At 53.1% G+C, this 20,452-nt stretch overlaps 1 protein-coding gene across 1 annotated transcript in view; it reads right to left on the bottom strand.

The window, feature by feature from the left end:
• The window catches only part of LOC307111955 (putative speedy protein E7), a gene marked incomplete at its 5' end in the record, with an annotated part of 52,108 nt that extends 36,639 nt beyond the window's left edge, over positions 1 to 15,469 (bottom strand). Inside the window, 3 exons of the mRNA XM_079792228.1 lie at positions 13,758 to 13,809; positions 14,973 to 15,025; positions 15,397 to 15,469. Coding sequence (XP_079648354.1) covers positions 13,758 to 13,809; positions 14,973 to 15,025; positions 15,397 to 15,469 — 178 coding nt within the window. The remainder of the gene's footprint in view (positions 1 to 13,757; positions 13,810 to 14,972; positions 15,026 to 15,396) is intronic.
• Between the last annotated feature and the right edge of the window lie 4,983 nt (positions 15,470 to 20,452).

Below are 20,452 nucleotides of genomic sequence, written 5' to 3'. Positions count from 1 at the left end.
CGCGGGCTGGCTCTGACGCAGATCGCGCATTTTCTGAGGATGTCCGTGTTCTGTCCGTGTTCAGTCCTAACGGCTCAGCTGTGCGTCCCTGCTCCTGTTATCGCTGCTCACGAATTCCCTTTGCCACTGCGGCGGGCTCAGTGATGGGCAGTTCTTCGTCAAGCTTCAGTTTTACAAAACCATCTTTACTTAAAACAGGTGAGAAGGCCCTTTGGGAAGACAGTTTCCACCACGAAGGGAAAGTGGCCGATCAGTACAAAATCAAAGTCCAGGAGTCTCACATGCTTTCAATTTCCCCCATTTTTCCTCAAGTTTTTCATGATAAGCTTCCTTTGTTTTCAACTGTGCATTGCCCTATTCTCATTTACTTTGATTTTTTTTTAAAAATCAAGGTGCTAGATTGATGTTTGAGCACAGAGGTTTCTTGAAGTTGTCTCATCCCTGAACTGTTCTCGGTCGATACACTCCTCACGGTCAGGGTCTTCTGTGGGAGACGGTAGCTTCGGATGCAGGCTGAGCGACAGAAGTGTTCGAATGTCCACCTCTCTCCCCTGAGGGTCCTGCTGGCTCAGCATCAAAGCTGCCTGGCTCTGAGGCCCCCACACTGCCTGCGGCGGCCCCTGCTCCCGGATTCTGCCCGGAGCCATCAGGTAATTAATTCCTAAGACACTAGTTAGGTAAAGGAGGATGAGATTCAGCACCCTGCGGGGCCATTCAGGGGCCTGGGCGCATTCTCAGCACCCTCCTCCTCTGCCATCTGGCCCGGCCTACCCTCACCGTCAGGCCTGCATCCTCGGCTGCTGCTCAGGCTCTCGCCCTCTGCGCCCCTCCACCTCCCTCTGCCTGTTGGATGTCTGGTCTGCAGGCAGCCGGGACCTGCCGTGGGTGTGCCCGTGCCCTGGACCGTCTCTGTCACCTTTGTCAGTGTGCACAGGTAAGGGCTGAGCTATTACTTGAATAGTTAGTAAGTAGACAGACAGAAAGACAGCAGCGCTGTAGGAACAGGGAGAGTACTGAGCAGGCCCAGCAGAGGACCACGCTCCCCTGGGGCCGTCCCAGAGCTGGCCCCTGGCGTGTGGGAAGGCCCGTCCTTGGCTCACTGTGGGGACAGTGGCTGGCAGCCCCTGAGGCTCCTTTCCCCAGAACTGGCTGCCGTCCAGAATCTCAGAGCCCCTCTCAGGAGCCACAGGGGGCTACTCCTTGAGGCAGGACTCACCCTCTAACAGGTGACCTCTCTGAGAACCCAAGGAAAGCGCGGGACCCACTCCCAGTGAAGATGCACGGGCTGCCCAGTGTGGCATTGGGGTTCCTGTGGGCCTGGGTTCGGGGCTTGTCTTAGGGAAGTGCTGGCTTCTTGAGGGATGAGATCTGCCGTCTGCCCTCCTTCGCCTGGGCCTTGGAGCCCTGAGTCTAAAGCAAGAGAAAGTGGGCGGTGATGCTCAGGTGAAGGCAGGCAAGGTCCTGGGCCCTAGGTGGCCGGGGCTGCGGGGGGCTGCTGCTGGCAGGGCCCCAGGAGCGTGCAGAGCTGTGGGGGCACAGGTAGGCCTTAAATGGCATTTCCTACCACACAGTCACTTCTGCTAGCCTCCCAAACCTGCCAGTGGCAACGAGTCGGCTGAGCAGGACACATTACAGCTGGGCCAGACTATGAGGGTCGGTGTCTGCCCAGCAGCTGCCTGCTGCCCTCCTGCACGGCGCTCGCTCTCCTGCCTGGCGGCTGCTGCACGGGAGAGCATTGGTTTTGCATGTAAAGTTTACCAGGGGCTCTGTGGGCATCTTGGTGAAAAAGGCCTGGAATGCTCCCTGCACAGCCCACTTCCGTTCCCAGATATGCGGCTGACATTTTGGGGTGATGAACCCTTTGGGGAGCTGCCACTCCAGTCAGACTTGGCTCTGTGTTGAGCCTGGGCATCAGGCCGGGCCCTCTCACGTCCACTCACATAGGAGTGAGGCTGTCTGCAGCGAGGTTTGGGCAGTTTCCATAGCCTGGGACTTGGAGGGGTCCTGGCTGCACTCAAATTCCAGTTCTGCATTTACCGCGGGACCCGGGCAGTGTCCTCGCCCGGCACTCAGGTTCCTTGTCGGCAGATGGGGTAATAGTAGAAGCCCCTCATGGGGTCATGAGGACAGATGAGATCACTGCGGCGGAGTTGGGCTCAGTGCCCGGGGCACTGAAGTCTGCGGAGTCCTCATCCCTAATGGGGTCCACGCAAGGCAAGAGGGGGTTCCTGACCCCCTCCGCTGGGCAGAGCTGTCTCTCAGTTGCCCCGCGTCACATCACTATCCAGCACTTTTCCTTTAAGACTGTGACGTATGGTAGGGGTGGGGTGGGAGAGGTCAATGGGGGGGGGGGAGGGGACATACATAATACTTTCAACAATAAGTATATAAAAAGAAATAATAATTCAAAACATTTGAGTTTCAGCAATTCCTTTCATATCATCTCATTTTCATTTGCTACCTCTAAATTCAAATAAAAACAATAAATATATTTTGTTCTTAAAATATCACATACACTATGACTCCTGTTTCCTGAAAAATATTTCAAAGCTTTCTTTCTGGTCTCTATTTGCATATATACATAGAAAGATAATAGAATTATGTTCACTTAAAATGATGATTGCTTGGGGATAGTGATTTTAGAGGCCACTTTTACTTTCTATAATTTTTGAATTGCTTAAATCCTATAATACAAAAACAATAGTGTAATTCTTATTTATTGTTGAAAATAATACAGATGTCCCCCATTCCCCTTCCTTTGAGCCTCCTCTACCCAGCCCCAGAATAAAGCCATTTTTCATGAAAAACAGTTTAGTGTCAAAGGACAAGAATGAGTTTCACACACATGTTTTGTATGATTAGGGAATTGGGTTCAATGAATCACAGTGATGACTCGTGATTAGAGGCAGGTGACATATGTGGGCGTGGCCACCCTCCCTGCCACCTCTGCGGTGACCACGCCCTCCATGCTGCACACAGCTGTGGGCCCAGGAGGACAGGCGTCCTCAGGGCGGCCCGGGGGAGGCCGAGCCCCTCCAGGGGCAGGCGAGTGCTTGCTGCCACCATGGTCAGCCTGGGCAGGGGCGGGAGTTAGGACTCAGAATGACTTGATCTGAGCTGGCACCAGGGTGAGGTTTGCTTTCCCTGGAAAGTTCTCTCCAAGTCTCAGGAGGGGCAGAAGATTGGTCCACGTTTCCCGCAAGCTGACTCACCTGTGGTTTTTGTTCCCAGAGCTTCCTCTGCTGTGTTTCGGTTTGGGGCAGTTGCGTGCACCCTGCTGTTCCCACGCTGAGCTGGGCCCTGCCTGGCCCTTCACCGACCCTGACCTTCCAAGAAAACCCCTGGGGCTGTGGGCATAGCTTTCCTGTGGTTGAGGGGTGAAAAGGACAGTGATGTGTTATATTGCATCATATTTTGAACATTTTTAGTTCAATAAAAACAATAACACACCAGAACCAACCTTCCACTTAACTCAGCTTTTATTTTTTATTATATTTTAATTCTCATCCGAGGATATTTTTTCCACTGGTTTTCAGAGAGAGTGGGGGCAGGGAGTAAGGAGACAGAAAGAGAGAGAGGAACATAGACGTGAGAGAGACACATCGATAGGTTGCCTCTGGCATGTGCCCGAAACCGGGGCTGGGGATCAAACCTGCAACCCAGGTATGTGCGCTTGACTGAGAATCGAACCTGAGACTCTTCAATGCACAGGCTGATGCTCTAACCACTGCTCAGTGCAGACAGGGCCACTTAACTCATTTTTTAGAATCACTTTCTGCCTCGTGAACTCAGCGGGTGTGGTCCCTCCTCCAGCCTCTGCCCTGCAACCCTGACCTGCTTGAGTCCTTCCTTCTCCTGTCAGGGCCAGCTTCTTACATTTTCCTTTTTATTAGCTTACTAGAGGCCTGGAGCATGAAATTCGTGCACAGGTGTGGTCCCTAGGCCTGGCCAGTGATCAAAGTGCGAGCATCTGGCATGGAAGGGCAGGTCCCAGCTGACCTCTGGGCCCTGGGAAGCACCTAGGACTCCAGGCCCCAATGCACCCCCCTCTGCCTAAGTCATCGGGCCCCACTCGGCTCCCTCAGCTCCTGGGAGCTGGGTGGCCGCCCTGCCCTCTGCTGCAGCTGCTGGTCGCTGTCTGCAGGGCGATCGGCAGGGTGATTGGGCCCCACTCACACCTGCCTTGGCCTGGCACCACCCGCTCACCTGCTCCACCATCCCTCCATGGTCCCACTCTTGTCAGGCCCCATTGGGGCTGGCAGCACCTCCAATGCTGCCCGCTGCCAGCACCACGTCATTGACGCCTGCCATGTTCTGCGCCTCCCCCTGGCGGTCAGTGCATGTCATAGCGAGTGGTTGAACACCTGGTGGAGGGGACAATTTGCATATTAGGCTTTTATCATATAGGACTAGAGGCCCAGTGCACAAATTTGTGCACAGGTGCGGTCCAGTCGGCCCACCCCGATGGGGGCCGATTGGGCTGGGCTGTTGAGGGGGAGGAGCTGTGGGTAGTTGGCTGGCTGGCCTGGCCCCCGATCGTGGTTCTGGGGGCCGATTGGGGCTCAGATCAGGCTGGTTGGTTGCTGCAGGGCATCATAGACATCAGTCATTCCAGTCATTCAGGCCATTTTGCCATTCTGGTCACTGGGCTTTTATATATATAGACTAGAGGCCCGGTGCATGAAATTCGTACACGGGGGGGGGGGGGGGTGTCCCTCAGCCCAGCCTGCACCCTCTCCAATCTGGGACCTCTCAAGGGATGTCCGACTGCCCTCCCCTGCCGGCCTGGTCCCCCCCAACTGCCCTCCCCTGCAGGCCTGGTCCCCTCCAACTGCCCTCCCCTGCAGACCCGGTCACCCCTAACTGCCCTCCCCTGCCAGCCTCATCATCCCTTACTGCTCTCCCCTGCTGGTCTGGTCCCCCTCCCCCAACTGCCCTCTCCTACAGGTCTGGGTCCCCCAAACTGCCCTCCCCTGCAGGCCTGGGTCCCCCCAAACTGCCCTCCACTGCAGGCCTGGTCAACCCTAACTGCCCTCCCCTGCAGGTCTGGTCCCCCCAAACTGCCCTCCCCTGCAGGCCTGGTCCCCCCCAACTGCTCTCCCCTGAAGGCCTGGTCCCCCCCAACTGCTCTCCCCTGCAGGCCTGGGTCCCCCCCCCCCCCCCAACTGCCCTTCCCTGCAGGCCCGGTTGTCCCCAAATTCCCTCCTCTGCTGGCCTGATTGCCCACAACTGCCCTCCCTTGCAGGCCTGGTCCCCCCCAACTGCCCTCTCCTGCTGGCCATCTTATGGCAGCCATCTTGTGTCCACATGGGGGCAGCCATCTTGTGTGTTGGAGTGACAGTCAATTTGCATATTACTCTTTTATTAGATAGGATAGAGGCCTGTTGCACAGGTGGAGGCCGGCTGTTTTGCCCTGAAGGGTGTCCCGGGTCAGGGTGGGGGTTTCCTTGGAGTGTGGAGTGGCCTGGGCGAGGGGCCTGTGGTGGTTTGCAGGCCAGCCACGCCCCCAGGCAACCCAAGCATAGGCCAGGGCCTGCTGGAAGCAGGTATCTGGGATTTATTTATCTTCTATAATTGAAACTTTGTGGCCTTGAGCAGAGGCCAGGGTCAGCCAGGAAGCTTGGCTTCCTCCATCACCAGGGGCAACCTAAGCCTCCTGCTCACTCCAGCTCCATGGCGGCCGCTGTCTTAGTTGGGTTAATTTGCATGCTTGCTCTGATTGGCTGGTGGGTGTAGCGGAATGATGGTCAATTTGCATGTTTCTCTTTTATTAGTGTAGATGGCAGCTCATCCCAACCTGATGGTAAATTCCAAGGACAGGGATTAAACCTGACTTTCTTAAAGATTTCTGCAATAGGAAATCATCCTGACTGAAAAGGAAAGTAATGCAAATGCAGGAAATTGCAAGGAAGAAAGCCAGTTTCAGTTGTGATCCAGCCCCTAGGACAACACTGCCCATAGGGCTGCAACATCCATCCAGTCGATTCTCTCTTGCCAGGACCAGCTGATGTCTCTCTACCTACCTGGACCAGCTGATGTCTCTCTACCTACTTGGACCAGCTGATGTCTCTCTACCGACCTGGACCAGGTGGTGTCTCTCTACCGACCTGGACCAGGTGGTGTCTCTCTACCAACCTGGACCAGGTGGTGTCTCTCTACCTACTTGGACCAGCTGATGTCTCTCTACCTACCTGGACCAGGTGATGTCTCTCTACTTACTTGGACCAGCTGATGTCTCTCTACCGACCTGGACCAGGTGGTGTCTCTCTACCGACCTGGACCAGGTGGTGTCTCTCTACCGACCTGGACCAGGTGGTGTCTCTCTACCGACCTGGACCAGGTGGTGTCTCTCTACCGACCTGGACCAGCTGATGTCTCTCTACCGACCTGGACCAGGTGGTGTCTCTCTACCTACCTGGACCAGCTGATGTCTCTCTACCGACCTGGACCAGGTGGTGTCTCTCTACCGACCTGGACCAGGTGGTGTCTCTCTACCGACCTGGACCAGCTGATGTCTCTCTACTGACCTGGACCAGGTGGTGTCTCTCTACCTACCTGGACCAGCTGATGTCTCTCTACCAACCTGGACCAGGTGGTGTCTCTCTACCGACCTGGACCAGGTGGTGTCTCTCTACCGACCTGGACCAGCTGATGTCTCTCTACCGACCTGGACCAGGTGATGTCTCTCTTCCTACCTGGACCAGTGATGTGTGCATAGTTGTTATGCAAACAGGACCACACTAGGCCGTCGCTGGAACACACCGGGGTTCTTTATCACTTCTTTCCCACTTCTTCTCCTTCCTGACCCTGGGCAGAGTATCTACTATTTTGTAAGAAGCTCTTTCTAACAACTTGATTGATGTCTAGGACTGATTATTCAACAGGTTGTTTTTCTTTAATCCTCACTTGAGGATATTTTTTCCATTGATTTCTAGAGAGAGTGTAAGGAGAGGAGGAGGGAGAGAGAGAGAGAGAGAGAGAGAGAGAGAGAGAGAGAGAGAGAGAGAGAGAGAATATGCCCTTAACCCTTCAGTCCGCAGGCCAACACTGTAACCACTGAGCCAGTCCAGGCAGGGCATACCCAGACAAATTTTTTAAAAAGTTCTCACCAACCAGCCTTCTTGTGAGGGTGCCACACAGGACCCTCTCTTCAGGGCTGGCCTTGGGTCCTGGTCCCCGGCAGGAGGGTGTCATCTCCCTCTGCCCTGCCATGGGCCATCGGGGGGGAGGGGAGGACAGAGGCATTCCTGAGATGGGGACGAGCAGGTCTCCATGGTGGTTTCACAAGCCCACTGTTCAGTTAGGGTTAGATTCTCTTGTTCTGTCGGCTCCTGGTGTTGAATCATCTATAAACCAATACTAATGTGAATCATCCCAACCAACACCTGACCAATGTGTCTCCTCTCATGGGGTCATGTGGTGGACAGCTCAGCCACACTTGCCTGCAGACACTGGTTTGGGACAATCTGGAAGGGCGGTTGCATGAGGAGGACACGGTGGAGGGAGGTTGGTTACCTGGCGGGGAGGGGTGGGGGTGGGGAGGCAGAGCACCTGGGTCAGACAGGACATCCTACAAGTGCTTCCACCTTTTAGCTTCTCTTCTTTAAAACGGTAAGCAGAGGATTGTGTTCCACATGCCAGACGATGGCCCACTGAGAAGGGTCCTTGGTCAGGTATGTGTGGGAACACCCACCGACTCTCCTTCCTTCAGTTACAAGGCTCACTGGCGCTCACCCACGGAAGAGCGCTGCTCAGGGGTTCAGCAGAATCTCCTTCGATTTTTTTTTTTTACCACAAAACCCCCTTTCTGTGGCGATGGTGGTGACGAGGGGTATGGTTTGAGAAATATTGGTTTAGGTGTCTTTCCTGCTCTGAAGCCTGTTATGTGAGTCGGTGCCTGCATTGCGCACACAGGTGACTAAGACCTGAGCGTGTGCTGCTCACCTGCTTTAGGGAGGGAAGCTCTGGGTGGCAGCGTCCCTGGCGTGTCCCCCGGCAGTCCTGGTTTCAACCCGCACCTGGAGTCCTCACAGGCCCCGGGGTGTGGGGAATGGTCACTTCCTCCATCACAGAGTCTTGCCCGCCCTGTGACCTTGGGCCTCTCCATTCTCTCCCCACGCCCCCCATGTCCCCTGCCAGGCTCGCAGAGTGTCCCTGCAGCCGGGCCCACTCTTCCCCACCCCTGTTCCGCGCTCAGGAGCACAGCTCCTGTCACTCCTCCCTCCTGTCTGTGTCCTCTGCTTGAGGTGGGAACTCTCTCCTGAAGTCACTAAATGGTTACACTCCTGGGTTTATTACTTTCCATGGCTTGAAAAAAAATTGTTGTTTTTTTTTGTGTGAAGTATATGATTATCTAACCACTGTGCTGTACATCTGAAACAAATACAAAATAATATTGAATGTAAACTGTAATTGAAAAATTAAAAAGCAAGAAAAATGTTTTTAGAAAATCAAAATAACTTGGATTTATGTAGCTTATTCACTCTTCAAAGCTCTCACTCATGATCTCATGTAATTGTCTCAAGTGCCCCAGCCGGAAGGGCAGCGATCGGAGGTGAACGTGCCGGCCCTGCGGCCCATGGGCAGAGGAGGCCCAGCGGCGGCAGGAGTCCCCAGTGGCCTTTCTTCAGGCCCCTGTGCGGGTGGCAGACACCCATGTACATTTGGGCTGACTCGGGCCTCGGGCTGGTGCACACGCAGGCCCTCTACTGGCACGGGGCGGGCTCTGCGGCAGGGGCAGGGTGCCCTGGCGCTGCTCTCTGTGGCGATGTTGGTGCAGGAGCCTGGACAGATTCTCTGACCTGTGTCAAGAACAAGTATTATGATCTACCCGTTTGAAGGGCGAGGGGAGGAAATCAGGTGGGTGAGCCCAAAGGGTGTGGGTAAGGATGCAGAGCTGCAGGCAGCCACGTCAGAGATAGGTCTTCATCGCTGCCTAGTCCTAACCAGGGACCACACATCGGCCTCCCCTCTCCTCCACCTGCACCAGCACCCAGGTGGACCTGCCCGTTGCTCAGAGCTGCGTGAGACAAGGAGGCTTTGGTGGTCGTCACACTCCAGCCTGGGGTGGATGTGTGTCTTCAGCACAGTCTTGTAACCTATGGCTGAAACTAACAGCTTCCTTTCTTAAAGAAACTCTCCCAGTGTGAACAGCAACTCACCGTCCTCTCCTGAGGCTCACCACAGCACTGGGAAGAACGAGGAAAGACAAGGAGCCCCGGCTGCTGCAGCTCAGGGTCCTGAGACCCTGCTGGGAGTCTGGAGTGCTACTGAGACCCTACCCCTCTTCCTCCTGTGGAGTCTCAACAAAGTCTGCCAGCAAGGGCAAAGGCAGACCCGGCCGGACTTAATTGTAGTTTTACATAGAGAATTTTCCTAGAAAAATTCAAACAGAAAAATTTCCATAGAAAAGTCTCCAACTTGAACTGCTAATGATGGAAAGTTTCTTTCTTGTCATTTTTGAGAAAATTTCTTTTCAATAGCTTAAAAAATTTGTTGTTGTTGTTAATCCTCAACCAAGAATTTTTTTCCCATGGGTTTTTAGAGAGAGTGGAAGGGGTTGTGGATAAGAGAGAGAGAGAGAGAGAGAGAGAGAGAGAGAGAGAGGAGAGAATATTAATGTGAGAGAGAGACATCAATTCGTTGCCTCCCACTGGTGCCCCAACTGCGGCTGGGGATCAAACCTGCAAACCAGGTACATGCCCTTGACAGGGAATTGAGCTGGGGTCCTTCCGTGAACAGGCCCACACTCCAACCACTGAGCCACCTGGCCAGGGCTCAATAGCTTTTTAAAATTTTAATGACAACATATAGAAAATAATGAGGGACAAAAGGAGAGAAATAAATGAATCATTATCTTACCATCCAGAGATAGCCACTTGTAACATTTTGCTATAATTCTTTCCAGTCATACATATACACACATATATGTGCAATTTTTGCATGTTTTTGGAATTTGTGTATATAATTTTGTATAGCTTTAGCTTTCCCCTTAACATGACAGCATAACCACATCTCTATATCATTGAATAGTCTTAAAAAACACCATCCTGAAATTGCTATTTCTCCCATCTTAAGGATGTACCATCATTTATTTGACCAACCCCGTATTACCAGACAAATATACTGGTGCCAGATTTTTCAACTACATAGGAGGTTCAGTGAATGTCTTTGCAAATGAACCAAGCTGCTGACTGGTTGCTTCCAACGGGTTGCCCGAGGTCATCGCCAGGGGACGTGTGGGGCCCTGTCAAGGCTCTGAGCTCAGGTTTTCCCATAGCTTTCTAGGTGTCGCGCCACCTTGGCTGGGAATGAGCGAGGGTATAGGGCCCATCACGCTTTTTGCTTTCTTCCTGTCCTTCCTGAGAAGCTGTGACTTCCAGCTTTTCTCTGCTCCGGAGTAGCTGCGGCGTGTCCTGGGCACACGCAGGCCCCGCTCCCTCCAGGAAGTGTCCGCTTGTCACTCGGCACGTCATCCTGAACACGGGGACCCACACAAGGACCCTGGGGGTGTCTGGCGAGGCTCGGCTTCTGGAGGTGGTTTTTCCCTCAGGTTTGGAGGACTTTCTCCTGCTGCTGCTGAGTTCGGAGCCACGAATGTAAGTGCTGGAGAAGGGAACATGATTGTTCTCAGATTTAGGGTTACTTCTTTGAAATGCCCATGAAAACACGCATTGCAGCCAGTGCTTCGAAGGCTGAAATGGGCAGCAGGAGCCCCAGGGAGGCTGCCCAGGACCCCCTTCTCCCCGAGATGTCCCGGGATCAGGGCCACCTGGGGCAGAGGCCTAGCAGGAGACCCTGCCGAGTCCTCCTCCTCCAGGGAACTGGCTCTGCCGGCACCACCAGGAGAGAGGCAGGCGCATGCGCTGTGCTCAGGCAGCGTGCCACGCCACCGACAATGTTGGTGGTGTCTGATGTTCACGGCGTAGAACTGGGTCCTGCAGACCTTACACGTCTCAGCCGGTACGGCCCCCGCCTCTGAGGTGGCTGTGGTCCTGCATTGAAAGAACATATACTGTAAGAACATATACTGCAGGTGCCTCATCCCACAGGACAACAAACTGGGGACAGAGGCGAGCCCCTAGACCCACCGGGGAGCAGAGACGAGCCCCTAGACCCACCGGGGGGCAGAGACGAGCCCCTAGACTCACCGGGGGGCAGAGACGAGCCCCTAGACTCACCGGGGGGCAGAGATGAGCCCCTAGACCCACCAGGGGGCAGAGACGAGCCCCTAGATTCACCGAGGGGGAGAGAGAAGCCCCTAGACTGTTCTGCCAGGTGTGACCACGGGACCTGTGCTATGTGACACAGCGTGTGGCAACCGGGAAGGGGGTTTCTGTGGAGAGGCCACCAAGGGAGGTGCTTTTCCTTGAGCAGAGACATGCCTGAGCCTCAGAGGGTGCTCACCACACATGCACAATGTGGGGCTCCCCCACGTGGGGCCCGGACCCCCAGCCCCTCCCTGCTTGGTGCCCCAGGCAGCCTCCTCTCTTGTGAGCCCTCCCCCACCCCCCCCCCCCGCCATTTCCCTGTCCTCTGGTTTCTCTGAATCCCTAGCACCCGCCGTGGCTATGAGGCCCTGAGCCCTGTGCCCGCTGGGCGCCTTCGGAGAGCAAAGGTGTCCTGGGGCCTGGGCAGTCCAGGAGTCACAGGGCCCAGCCCAGTGCCGGTACAGCAAGGCCGGTGACTGAGGATCCAGAAGCTCACGGGCAGTGCTGGGCCCAGGGCAGACAGAGGTGGCCGCCCCTCACCTGCCCCTGTAGTGACCTCAGTGCTCTTGCCACACCCCAGTGAGCGGGAGGTGCTGCTGGGTCAGAGGGCCCCGTCCGCCCAGGGCCGTGCTGGGACAGCACTTCGTAGCCCTCAGAGCCCTAGTCCAGCCCACGAAAGGCAGCGTTTGGGGCAGCCCAGGCCCAGTTCTGCCTGGTGTGACCCTGCGCCCTGTGCTGTGTGACACGGCCCGGGACAACGTCACGCGGGCCACCTCTCCCGGGGTGGCTGTGGGCCTGGCTGCCCCTGTGCTGTCCTGGGCAGCAGGGCAGGCGGCCACGCCCAGCCTGCAAGGAAAGGGCCCTGACTTGTGCCTGGCGCGTGGCACGCTCTGTGGACAGGAGGGAAGGAGCCTCAGACAGTTGGCAGGAATGACCCTGGTTCCAGAATTGCCTATCCTGGAGGCAGTATTTGTCTTTTTAAAGACAAAAGATATGTATCTCAGGCAGCCATTCCCGGGGCCCAGAAGAGCGAGCGTTGGCAATGTTTTCGGGAGGTTTCTTAGAGGAAATCTCTCACCGTTCTCCGGGGTGTGGCTCTCGCTGCTGGGAACAGACACCGTTTATCTCGCAGAGAAAACTGTTTTGCAAGAGGTTTCCCACAATTATGGTCTGAGGGAGGGTCCCTGCCAGCTTTTCTTAGTCATCGGCTTAGGGGGAAGGTGGTTTTTTTGTTGTTCTTCTCTTTTTTCATCTGAAGGCCAGCCATCTGGAGCAGGCGGGCGGTGCTTGCCCGGAGCGGAGCCAGCCTGCCCCTCAGCAGTTTCAGAGGCTGCAGGTGGCTGAAGGCTTCCCGTGGAATGTCACAGAGCACCCAGGCTGGTGAGTCAGAGATCCTTAGGTCACTTGTGGTTTTCTTTCATGGTTTTGCTGTGACTATTCACTTGTTTTTACTTAACAAGAAAAACAGGTGTTTGGGTGCCTGTTGGAAACACTGCTCCTGCGCCGAGCTCCGTCCTGCAGCCGCGCGGCTGCCCGCTGCCTGACACTAAAAGGAGGAATGACATAAGGGGTAGCCAGCAGACCCTTTCACAGGCGCCCCCGGGCACCACTGCGCCCGGAGCACAGGCCCCTGCGGCGCTGTGAACAGGGCCAGTGTCTGGAGTGGCTGCTCTCGGGGTGAAGTTGAACTGCTCCCTCGCTGGGCCAGCGGCAGGGCCCCCAGGCCCTCCGAGCAACCCCACCCTACCCCATGTGGAAGCGGGCGCTGCTCTGACCTTGCCTTCAATTTTCCCCAGGCAGCCCGGATGGGCTGACAGCTTTCACCTTGGGTTCCCTGGCTTTTTGGATGGAAATAAAAGCCGTGCGTTTGTCCAAATGCCGCTTTGGGCTCTCTTTCCACCAGCGCCAGACCCTGCGGCTTTTCCACCCTCCCGAGGCCACAGCACGCACACACTCCGCGTTTCCACACAGGAGCACGGGAACCCGCCTCTCCAGCTGCCGGAGCCGGCGTCCCCTAGGGTTCCTGGGCCTGAAAAGATGAGTTTCAGACTTTCCTGCAAAGACCTTCGAAATGGCAAGAGTTGGCTCCAATCAAGGCTGCTCTCTCCACTGGGGTGGGGGCAGTGTGGGCCGCCAGCCTCGGGACTGCAGTTGGCTGGGATCTGCCAGGAAACACAGACCGGGAGCCTATTTTTTTTTGTTTTGTTTTAAATATATTTTTATTGATTTCAGAGAGGAAGGGAGAGGAAGATCGAGATAGAAACATCAATGATGAATCATTGATTGGATACCTCCTGCATGCTCCCCCCTTTCCCATCCCCCCACTGGGGATGGAGCCCGCAACCCAGCCATGTGCCCTGACTGGGAATTGAGCGGTTCATAGGTCAATGCTCAATCATTGGGTGACACCGCCCAGGCCAGATTGGGAGCATTTTCACCAGGAGTTAAAGGTGCCCCAAATGTCTGCCTCTCTGTGTCTAGCTTTTGTCTTTCTGCCTGGCAGTAGCTCCGGGATATCAGCCCCCAACATGCTTGCTTGCCGCTTACCTGCCCAGCCGATCTCCTCATCCAAGACCAGGCATGACAGGAGCATGGAGGGCTGTTGCCCAGAAGAGGGGCCAAGAGGAGGGGAGATCCCACAGAGCAGCCAGGCACCGCCTCCTCTGTCTCACTGGCTTCCAGGGGAACGGAGTGTCTGGGCGAGCTTGGCTGCGTGTGCTCCGTGTCCCTCCCTCAGCTGACGCAGTGTCTTCCTTCCACACTCCCATCGTGTCCAGTGACCACAACCTTTCCTTCCTCCACAGTCAGTCTTTCCTTCTCTCCACGGAACGAGTTCTCACGTTGTGCAGAGAGAAAGGAGCCCAGGGGGCCATTGCGGTCCCTCTCGGCACCAGCCCAGCACCCCCTCAAAGCGGTCGGGGGCCTCGAGCTGTGGACACAGGGGAGCGATTTCCTTATTTGGGCCCGGAGTCTGTGAGCTCGCTCTGAGCGGGGAGCGGCGGGGAAAACAATGCAACCACAAGTGCGTTGGAGAGAGCAGGACCGGCTGCACCTAAAACCCTTTGGTGTGTGTCCGTGTGGGGCTTTCTTCCTCTGCTCTCAAGGTCACCTCGAGGGGAGGAAACTGCTTCCCTTTCCCTGGAGGGGCAGTGTTGGGGTGAGCCCTTTGTTTTGCTCCACCCAACTTGCCAACCTGTCCCCCAGGAGGAGCGTGTGGTGTCTGACTGGGAGGCTCGCGAGGAGCCTGCACAGGCTGGGCCCCAGGTGCGGGAACGTGGCCACCTGCTGTCCGGGAGCTCTCCTTCGTGGCCACGTGCACCTCTCCTCGAGTCTCACCCGCGGGGAGAAGGCGGGGCTGTCTCTGCTTCCTCTTCAGAGGGCAAGCACGCCTGGGGTGGGACCAGCCTCTTCGATGGCCCAGTTCCTTCCCACCATGTTCTGGGCCCGAGTGGGCCCGGGCGCCACCTTCCAAACAGCCAGCGGATCCTACCTCCCCTCTGGCCAGTCCAGGGCCCTGACTGCGGAGATGATGCGCCTCCAGGTTGGTTTCTGGGACCAACAACGTTCTCCAGTTCAGCTTTTCCGTGGAGCTGTGAACTTGGAGAGTGTGGGCCATTCATTCCTTATTTAAGTTTCCTTCATGCATGAGCTGTAAGATTTCAGGGCAATTATTTTCTTGACCACCCACTAATCCTACGTAGTCCTGGAAGTGATGCCACTCATTCGTGAGTTCCCTTCTGTGTCCTTGTAGTCACATCTTACCGGCTGCCCTGGCCTCCGGGCCAGGCTCTGCGCCACCATGTCTGGGGCCGCAGCTGGGAAGACACAAAGACTGGTGGTGTCTCAGGTGGAGGCCTGGACTCCTCCGAAGGCTGGCCTGTGTGGTGGTGATGCTGGCCATCGGTGCGACTTCATCTGGGCTGTTGGCCAGAACCACTACCTGTGGCACGTGCTCTCAGCATGGCGGCCTCAGAGCGGTCACTGCTCACAGGGGGTTAGGACTCCAACTTCCAGCTGGAAACTGTGTTGCCTTTTATGACCCAGCTCAGGAGAGCAGGCATACCACTGCCTCATGCTCTTCGTTGTAAGCAAGTCCCACGCCGGCCCAGACCTAGAAGACAGTAATCAATCCGCATCCTGATGGAGGAATGCAAGCTTTGGGCAGAGCGTGTGGGGCGGGAGGTACTCTGGCGGCCACCTGGAAACGCCTGCTGCCCCAGAGCAATCAGAGAGGAACAGCGGATGCCGATTTCTACCATTTCTACCAGTGGCACAAGGCTGAGAGGAGCCAAAGCTGGTGGCAGCTCCCAGGAAAGCCTTGGCGAGAGTGGCGGGTCTCTCCCGCCTCTGACCAGAAACAGCCACGTGAGGGCAGGGGCTCCAGGCCCTGGCTTGGGAACACTGTTTGCTGGCTCCATACACTGTTCTGAACTCTGGGATGTGAGCTCTTGCATTTGCAGCTCAGCATTCCTCCCTTTGCCATTTTGGAGCCAAAAATACCTCCACCAAGGGGTGGTGATTGTTTTCCATAAAAAGTACTTGGTGCGGTGCCTGGGACCCAGTGTGCGCTCAGCGGACAAGGCTGCTGTGACCACTGCCTGCCTTTCTCGCGAGCTTTATCCCTTCACACAGGAGACGCATGTGTCCTTTGTCATCGGAGTGACTGTGTAAGGCTCCCACCGGCCTGCACTGTGACTTCACCCGCCACCTCCACCTGACCCGCCCAGCCTCCTGAGGGAAGAACTTGGTGGTCACTCTTCTAACGTACAGCATCTATTCGGATGGGGAGACAAGTGCCTTATTGTAAACACGATATTTTAAGTTCTTTTGCTCTGAACATCGGTATGTAAACATATTTTGTGTGGCAAACATAATTATTTAAAGATTTCTGTGACTCAGGGATTCTCTAACACCCTCTTCTGGGCGCTGCGAGCTAAGTTCCGTCACTTCAGGTGGGAACGTTCACTGCTTCTCCGTGATCGGAACCACTGAATGGAAATATCCCAGAGCAGCTCCAGATGGGCTCACGGCCAGGCCGTTTCAGGGCCACAGTAACTTCATTAGAGGGTTTATTTTTTTCCTTTTAGTGTCTGTCATGTTTCCATGGAGAAACGATACAGAGATGTTTAGGACTTGCTGGGACCCACGAGCCACATGAAATTCCCAAGAATGGCCACATGTGGGTGTCCGCTGTCCACTGGATGGTCCGAGGCCAGGAGGACGCAAGGTCAGCCAGTGTGACAGCCAGCACTGGGAAGCAGGTGGTCCCGGCAACGTCAGCAGCTGGTAAACGTTATGTTTCCCAAGAACTTGTAGTGACAGAGGGGAAAGGAGCCACTGTAAAGTGATTGCATCAAAACCCAAACCGTGAGCTCGCTGGATCTGGTGAGTCGGCTGTGAGGACCACAGGCAGGAGGCAGAGCCCGCAAACCTATCTCCCCACGACGGCGAGAGGCAGGGGCCTGGCTGAGAGGTCAGAGGGGAGGAGGGTCTTGACGAGCAAGGAGGAGGTGGGCTGCAGGCAAGGGACAGGGGACGCCACAGCAAAGTCCTCATGTGGCTGTTCCCCATGAGCCAGCCCGGTCATGTCACCCCGCCGGTCCTTCCCCCGTGACTGGAGGCCATCAGTCGCTGACCTCTTGTTCGCTGGCCCCTTAGACTCCTCTACGTCCTGTGCACATGGTTCTCATGTTTATTTCCAGGCTCTTTGAAAGGCAGCGTGCATGCAGTCTAGTCCCATAACCAAAGGGTCAGCTTAATGAGTCACGTGGCTTCAAAAATAAATTTATTCTATTTGTACTTTTCCACTAATAGTGATAAAGCACTTGTTTTAGGGAGGGCTGTGCTGTCCATCTTCTTGGGCTATGATATGTTTGTCTCAATGGATCTACTCACACAGACTCGTGTGGCTTAGCAGACATGGTGTTGACTTTTTATTTACAGATTCATTTATCTAGAAAAGAAAGTTTGTCTTAAAAATGTGAGGAAATGGCAAAGAATGCATTTTGCTTCCATAGCAACCTCTCTCCACGTGCCATTGGCCCGCGTGGCAGCCGTGCCCTCCCAGGACCACTGGGAGAGGAGGGGGGCGTGAGGGGTTCAGTCTTTCCTTTGGAGCCTGGCAACTGGAGGTTGGGCCACCCCTGTGGCTTCCTGGGGTTCAGGCAGAGGACACCCTCCACCTTCTTCTGAGGCAGGCCCACTCCCTTTCCTGCTTCCTCTAACGGTTATTAACACACGTCACTGCGTTAATTGCTGCTTGTCTTAATTCCTTCTAAGGGAAAAATTTTGGACATTCTTGTAAAAAATATAAATAAAAGGAAACAGAAAGAAACTTGTATTATTTCAGGAGGAACACATGCTTATTGTTGAACATTTGCATATTGACTCTTAGCTGTAAATCCTTTTGGTTTTCTTATTTTAAAATTTTATTCTGAAATCATTATAGATTCACAGGAAGTTGCAAAGATAGTGCAAAGAGGTTGTGTGTACCCTCCATGCAGTTGACCCAACTGGATACATCTTACATAATTATAGCACAATACCAAATCAGGCAACTCACTCTTGGGTACACGTGTGTCTATAGTTCCATGCGGCTCCATCGCACGTGCAGTCTTAAGGCTGCAATCACGACACAGAACTGTCCCGTCACCACAGAGACCCCCTTGTAGTCACACTCCCTTCTCTCCCCACCATCCCCAACCCCTAGTAACCACTAACCTGTTTTCCGTGTCTATATTTTGGTTATCGTGAAAATGTTATGAAAAGAGAATCATAGCGTATGTGACTTTGGAGATGGCGTTTTGCTGTTATTAATCCTCACCCAAGGATATTTCTTCCATTGATTTTTAGAGAGAATGGAAGGAAAGGGTAGGGACAGAGAGATCGAGCCTGCAACTGAGGTACGTGCCCTTGACCAGAATCTAACCCACAACCCTTCAGTCCATGGGCCGACGCTCTAACCACTGAGCCACTGGCCAGAGCTGAGATGGCATCTTTTTCACTCAGCAGAATTCCCTTGAGACCTGTCCCGCACCTGTTGGGGGTGCCTGTAGTCCATTTCTTGTTGAGTAGTATTTTTTTTTTATGGTTAATTTTATGTTATTGTGATGAGGTCACAATGGTACGTAGGCATTTGGTCAAACATTATTCTATGTGTTTTAATGAAGGTATTTTAAAAGAAGAGATTGACATGTAAATCAGTAGATTTTGATAGATGACCCTCCATAATGTGGGTGGGCCTCATTCAATCAGTTGAAGGTCTTAATAGAAAGGATTGATCTTCCCCCCAAAAGAGGGAATTCTGCCAGCATATGGCCTTCATACTTGAGCTGCGACATCACTTCCCTGGCCTCCAGCCTTCCAGCCTACATATTTAGGGCTTGCCAGCCTCCTTAATTTTGTGCGCTAATCCCTTAAAATATTTCTCTCTCTGTCTCTCATTCATAGTATGGTTGTACCAGTGTGTTTAACACTCATTCATTGAAGGATATTTTGATTATTTCCAGTGTTTTAACTATTTTTTTTTTTTAAAAAGCAACAATAAAAAATTGTGTATGAGTTTCTGTGTGGACCTGTTTTTATTTCTTTGTTTTGTTTTGAAGATTCCTTAGGGTTTTCTATAGAGACCATCTTGTCATCTTCAAAGAGCAACATTTTATTTTCTTCCTTTCTGATCTGTGAGCCTTTCATTTACTTTTCTTGTCTTATTGCCGTAGCTAGAAATTCCAGAACTATGTTGATAATAGTGGTGAGAGCAGACAGCCTTATCTTGCTCTTAATCCTCTGTGGAAAGCATTCAGGTTTTCATAATTAAGTTTGATGTTAGCTACAGTTTTTAGTAGCTATTGTATATCAAGTTGAGGAAATTCGCCTTTATTCATAGTTTCCTGGTTTTTTTTTTTTTTTTTTTTTGGTCAAGAAAGGGAATTAAAATTTGTCAAATGTTTTTTCTGCTTTAATTGATCTGATAATGTTATTTGTCTTCTATCATCTGTTAATGATGGAATACACTGACAGGTTTTCAAGTATTGAACCAAATTTGCATCACTGAATAAGCCCCACTTGGTCATGTGGCATTCTTTTTATATGCTGCTAAATTTTATTCATTAATATTTTGTTAAGGAATTTATCATCTATATTTATGATATATTGGTCTGTAGTTTTCTTTTTTGTACTGTCTTTGTCTGGTTTGATATCAAGTAATACAAAGTTCATAAAAAAATTGAGAATGTTTCCTCCTTTTTTATTTTCAGGAAGAAATTGTGTTGAATTTGTGTTAAACATTTAAAAAAATTAGTTAAAATTCCTTTCAAAGAAATAATATGAGCCTGGAGATTTTTTTCAGAGAATTTTAAAATTATAAATTGAATCTATTTATTAGTCATGGGGCTATTCATAGTATCTATTTCATATTGGTTGAGTTGTGGCAATTGGTAATTTTCAAGGAATTGGTTCATTTCATGTACGTTGTCAAATTGATGCATGTAATGTTATTTACAGCATTTCCTTGTAATCCATGTGATGTCTGCTGCATCTGTAGTTATCATGTTTCTTTAGTGATCTTGGTAATGTGCATCTTCTCTCTCTCTTTTTTTTGTCAGTCTTGCTAGAGGTTTGTTCATTTTATTGATCTTTCAAAGAACCAGCTTTTTGTTTCATTGATTTTCTCCATTGGTTTTCTGTTTCCAATTCTAATCATGTCTGCTTTTCCTGATGTCTGACTTCTGGTGCTCCTCCTCCCCCCAAGCAGGCGAGGCTTGAACTGGATCATGGAAACAGAGAAGGGGTCGGGGGAGGAAACTGTTTCCATCCTTCTGTTTGGAGGGCTGTGGACGGAAGGGGTGGAGACATGGCAGGAAACAGCCGATGTCACGGAGGAGGCATTCCTGCAGATCCAGCGTGTTTACTGTGTTTCTGACTCCATGTTGCATTGTGGGGTGAGCTGGAGGTGGTGAGGGCAGACCCAGGTGCACTGCGGAACACATCTCACCTAGACCCCATGATGCAGTCAGGAAGAAAGGGAAGGGCACGCTGAGACTCTGTGGGCCTCCATGTCTCAGAACACAGCCCCGGCTCCTCTTCCAGCACCCACCTGGACAGCTCTGGATGCCTTCACTTGCATATAAGGAACCTGGCTCAGGAGGATTTTTCCTGAAAAATATTTGTATTTGGGGACTCAAACCGCCTCCTGGATCCAAGAGTGTTTTCTCTTTTTGCAGCGGTGAGGTGGCCGGGTGGCG

Source organism: Cnephaeus nilssonii (assembly GCF_951640355.1).
Source record: "Cnephaeus nilssonii genome assembly, chromosome: 15".
NCBI lineage: Eukaryota > Metazoa > Chordata > Mammalia > Chiroptera > Vespertilionidae > Cnephaeus > Cnephaeus nilssonii.
This window is presented reverse-complemented; position numbering and strand designations above follow the sequence as displayed.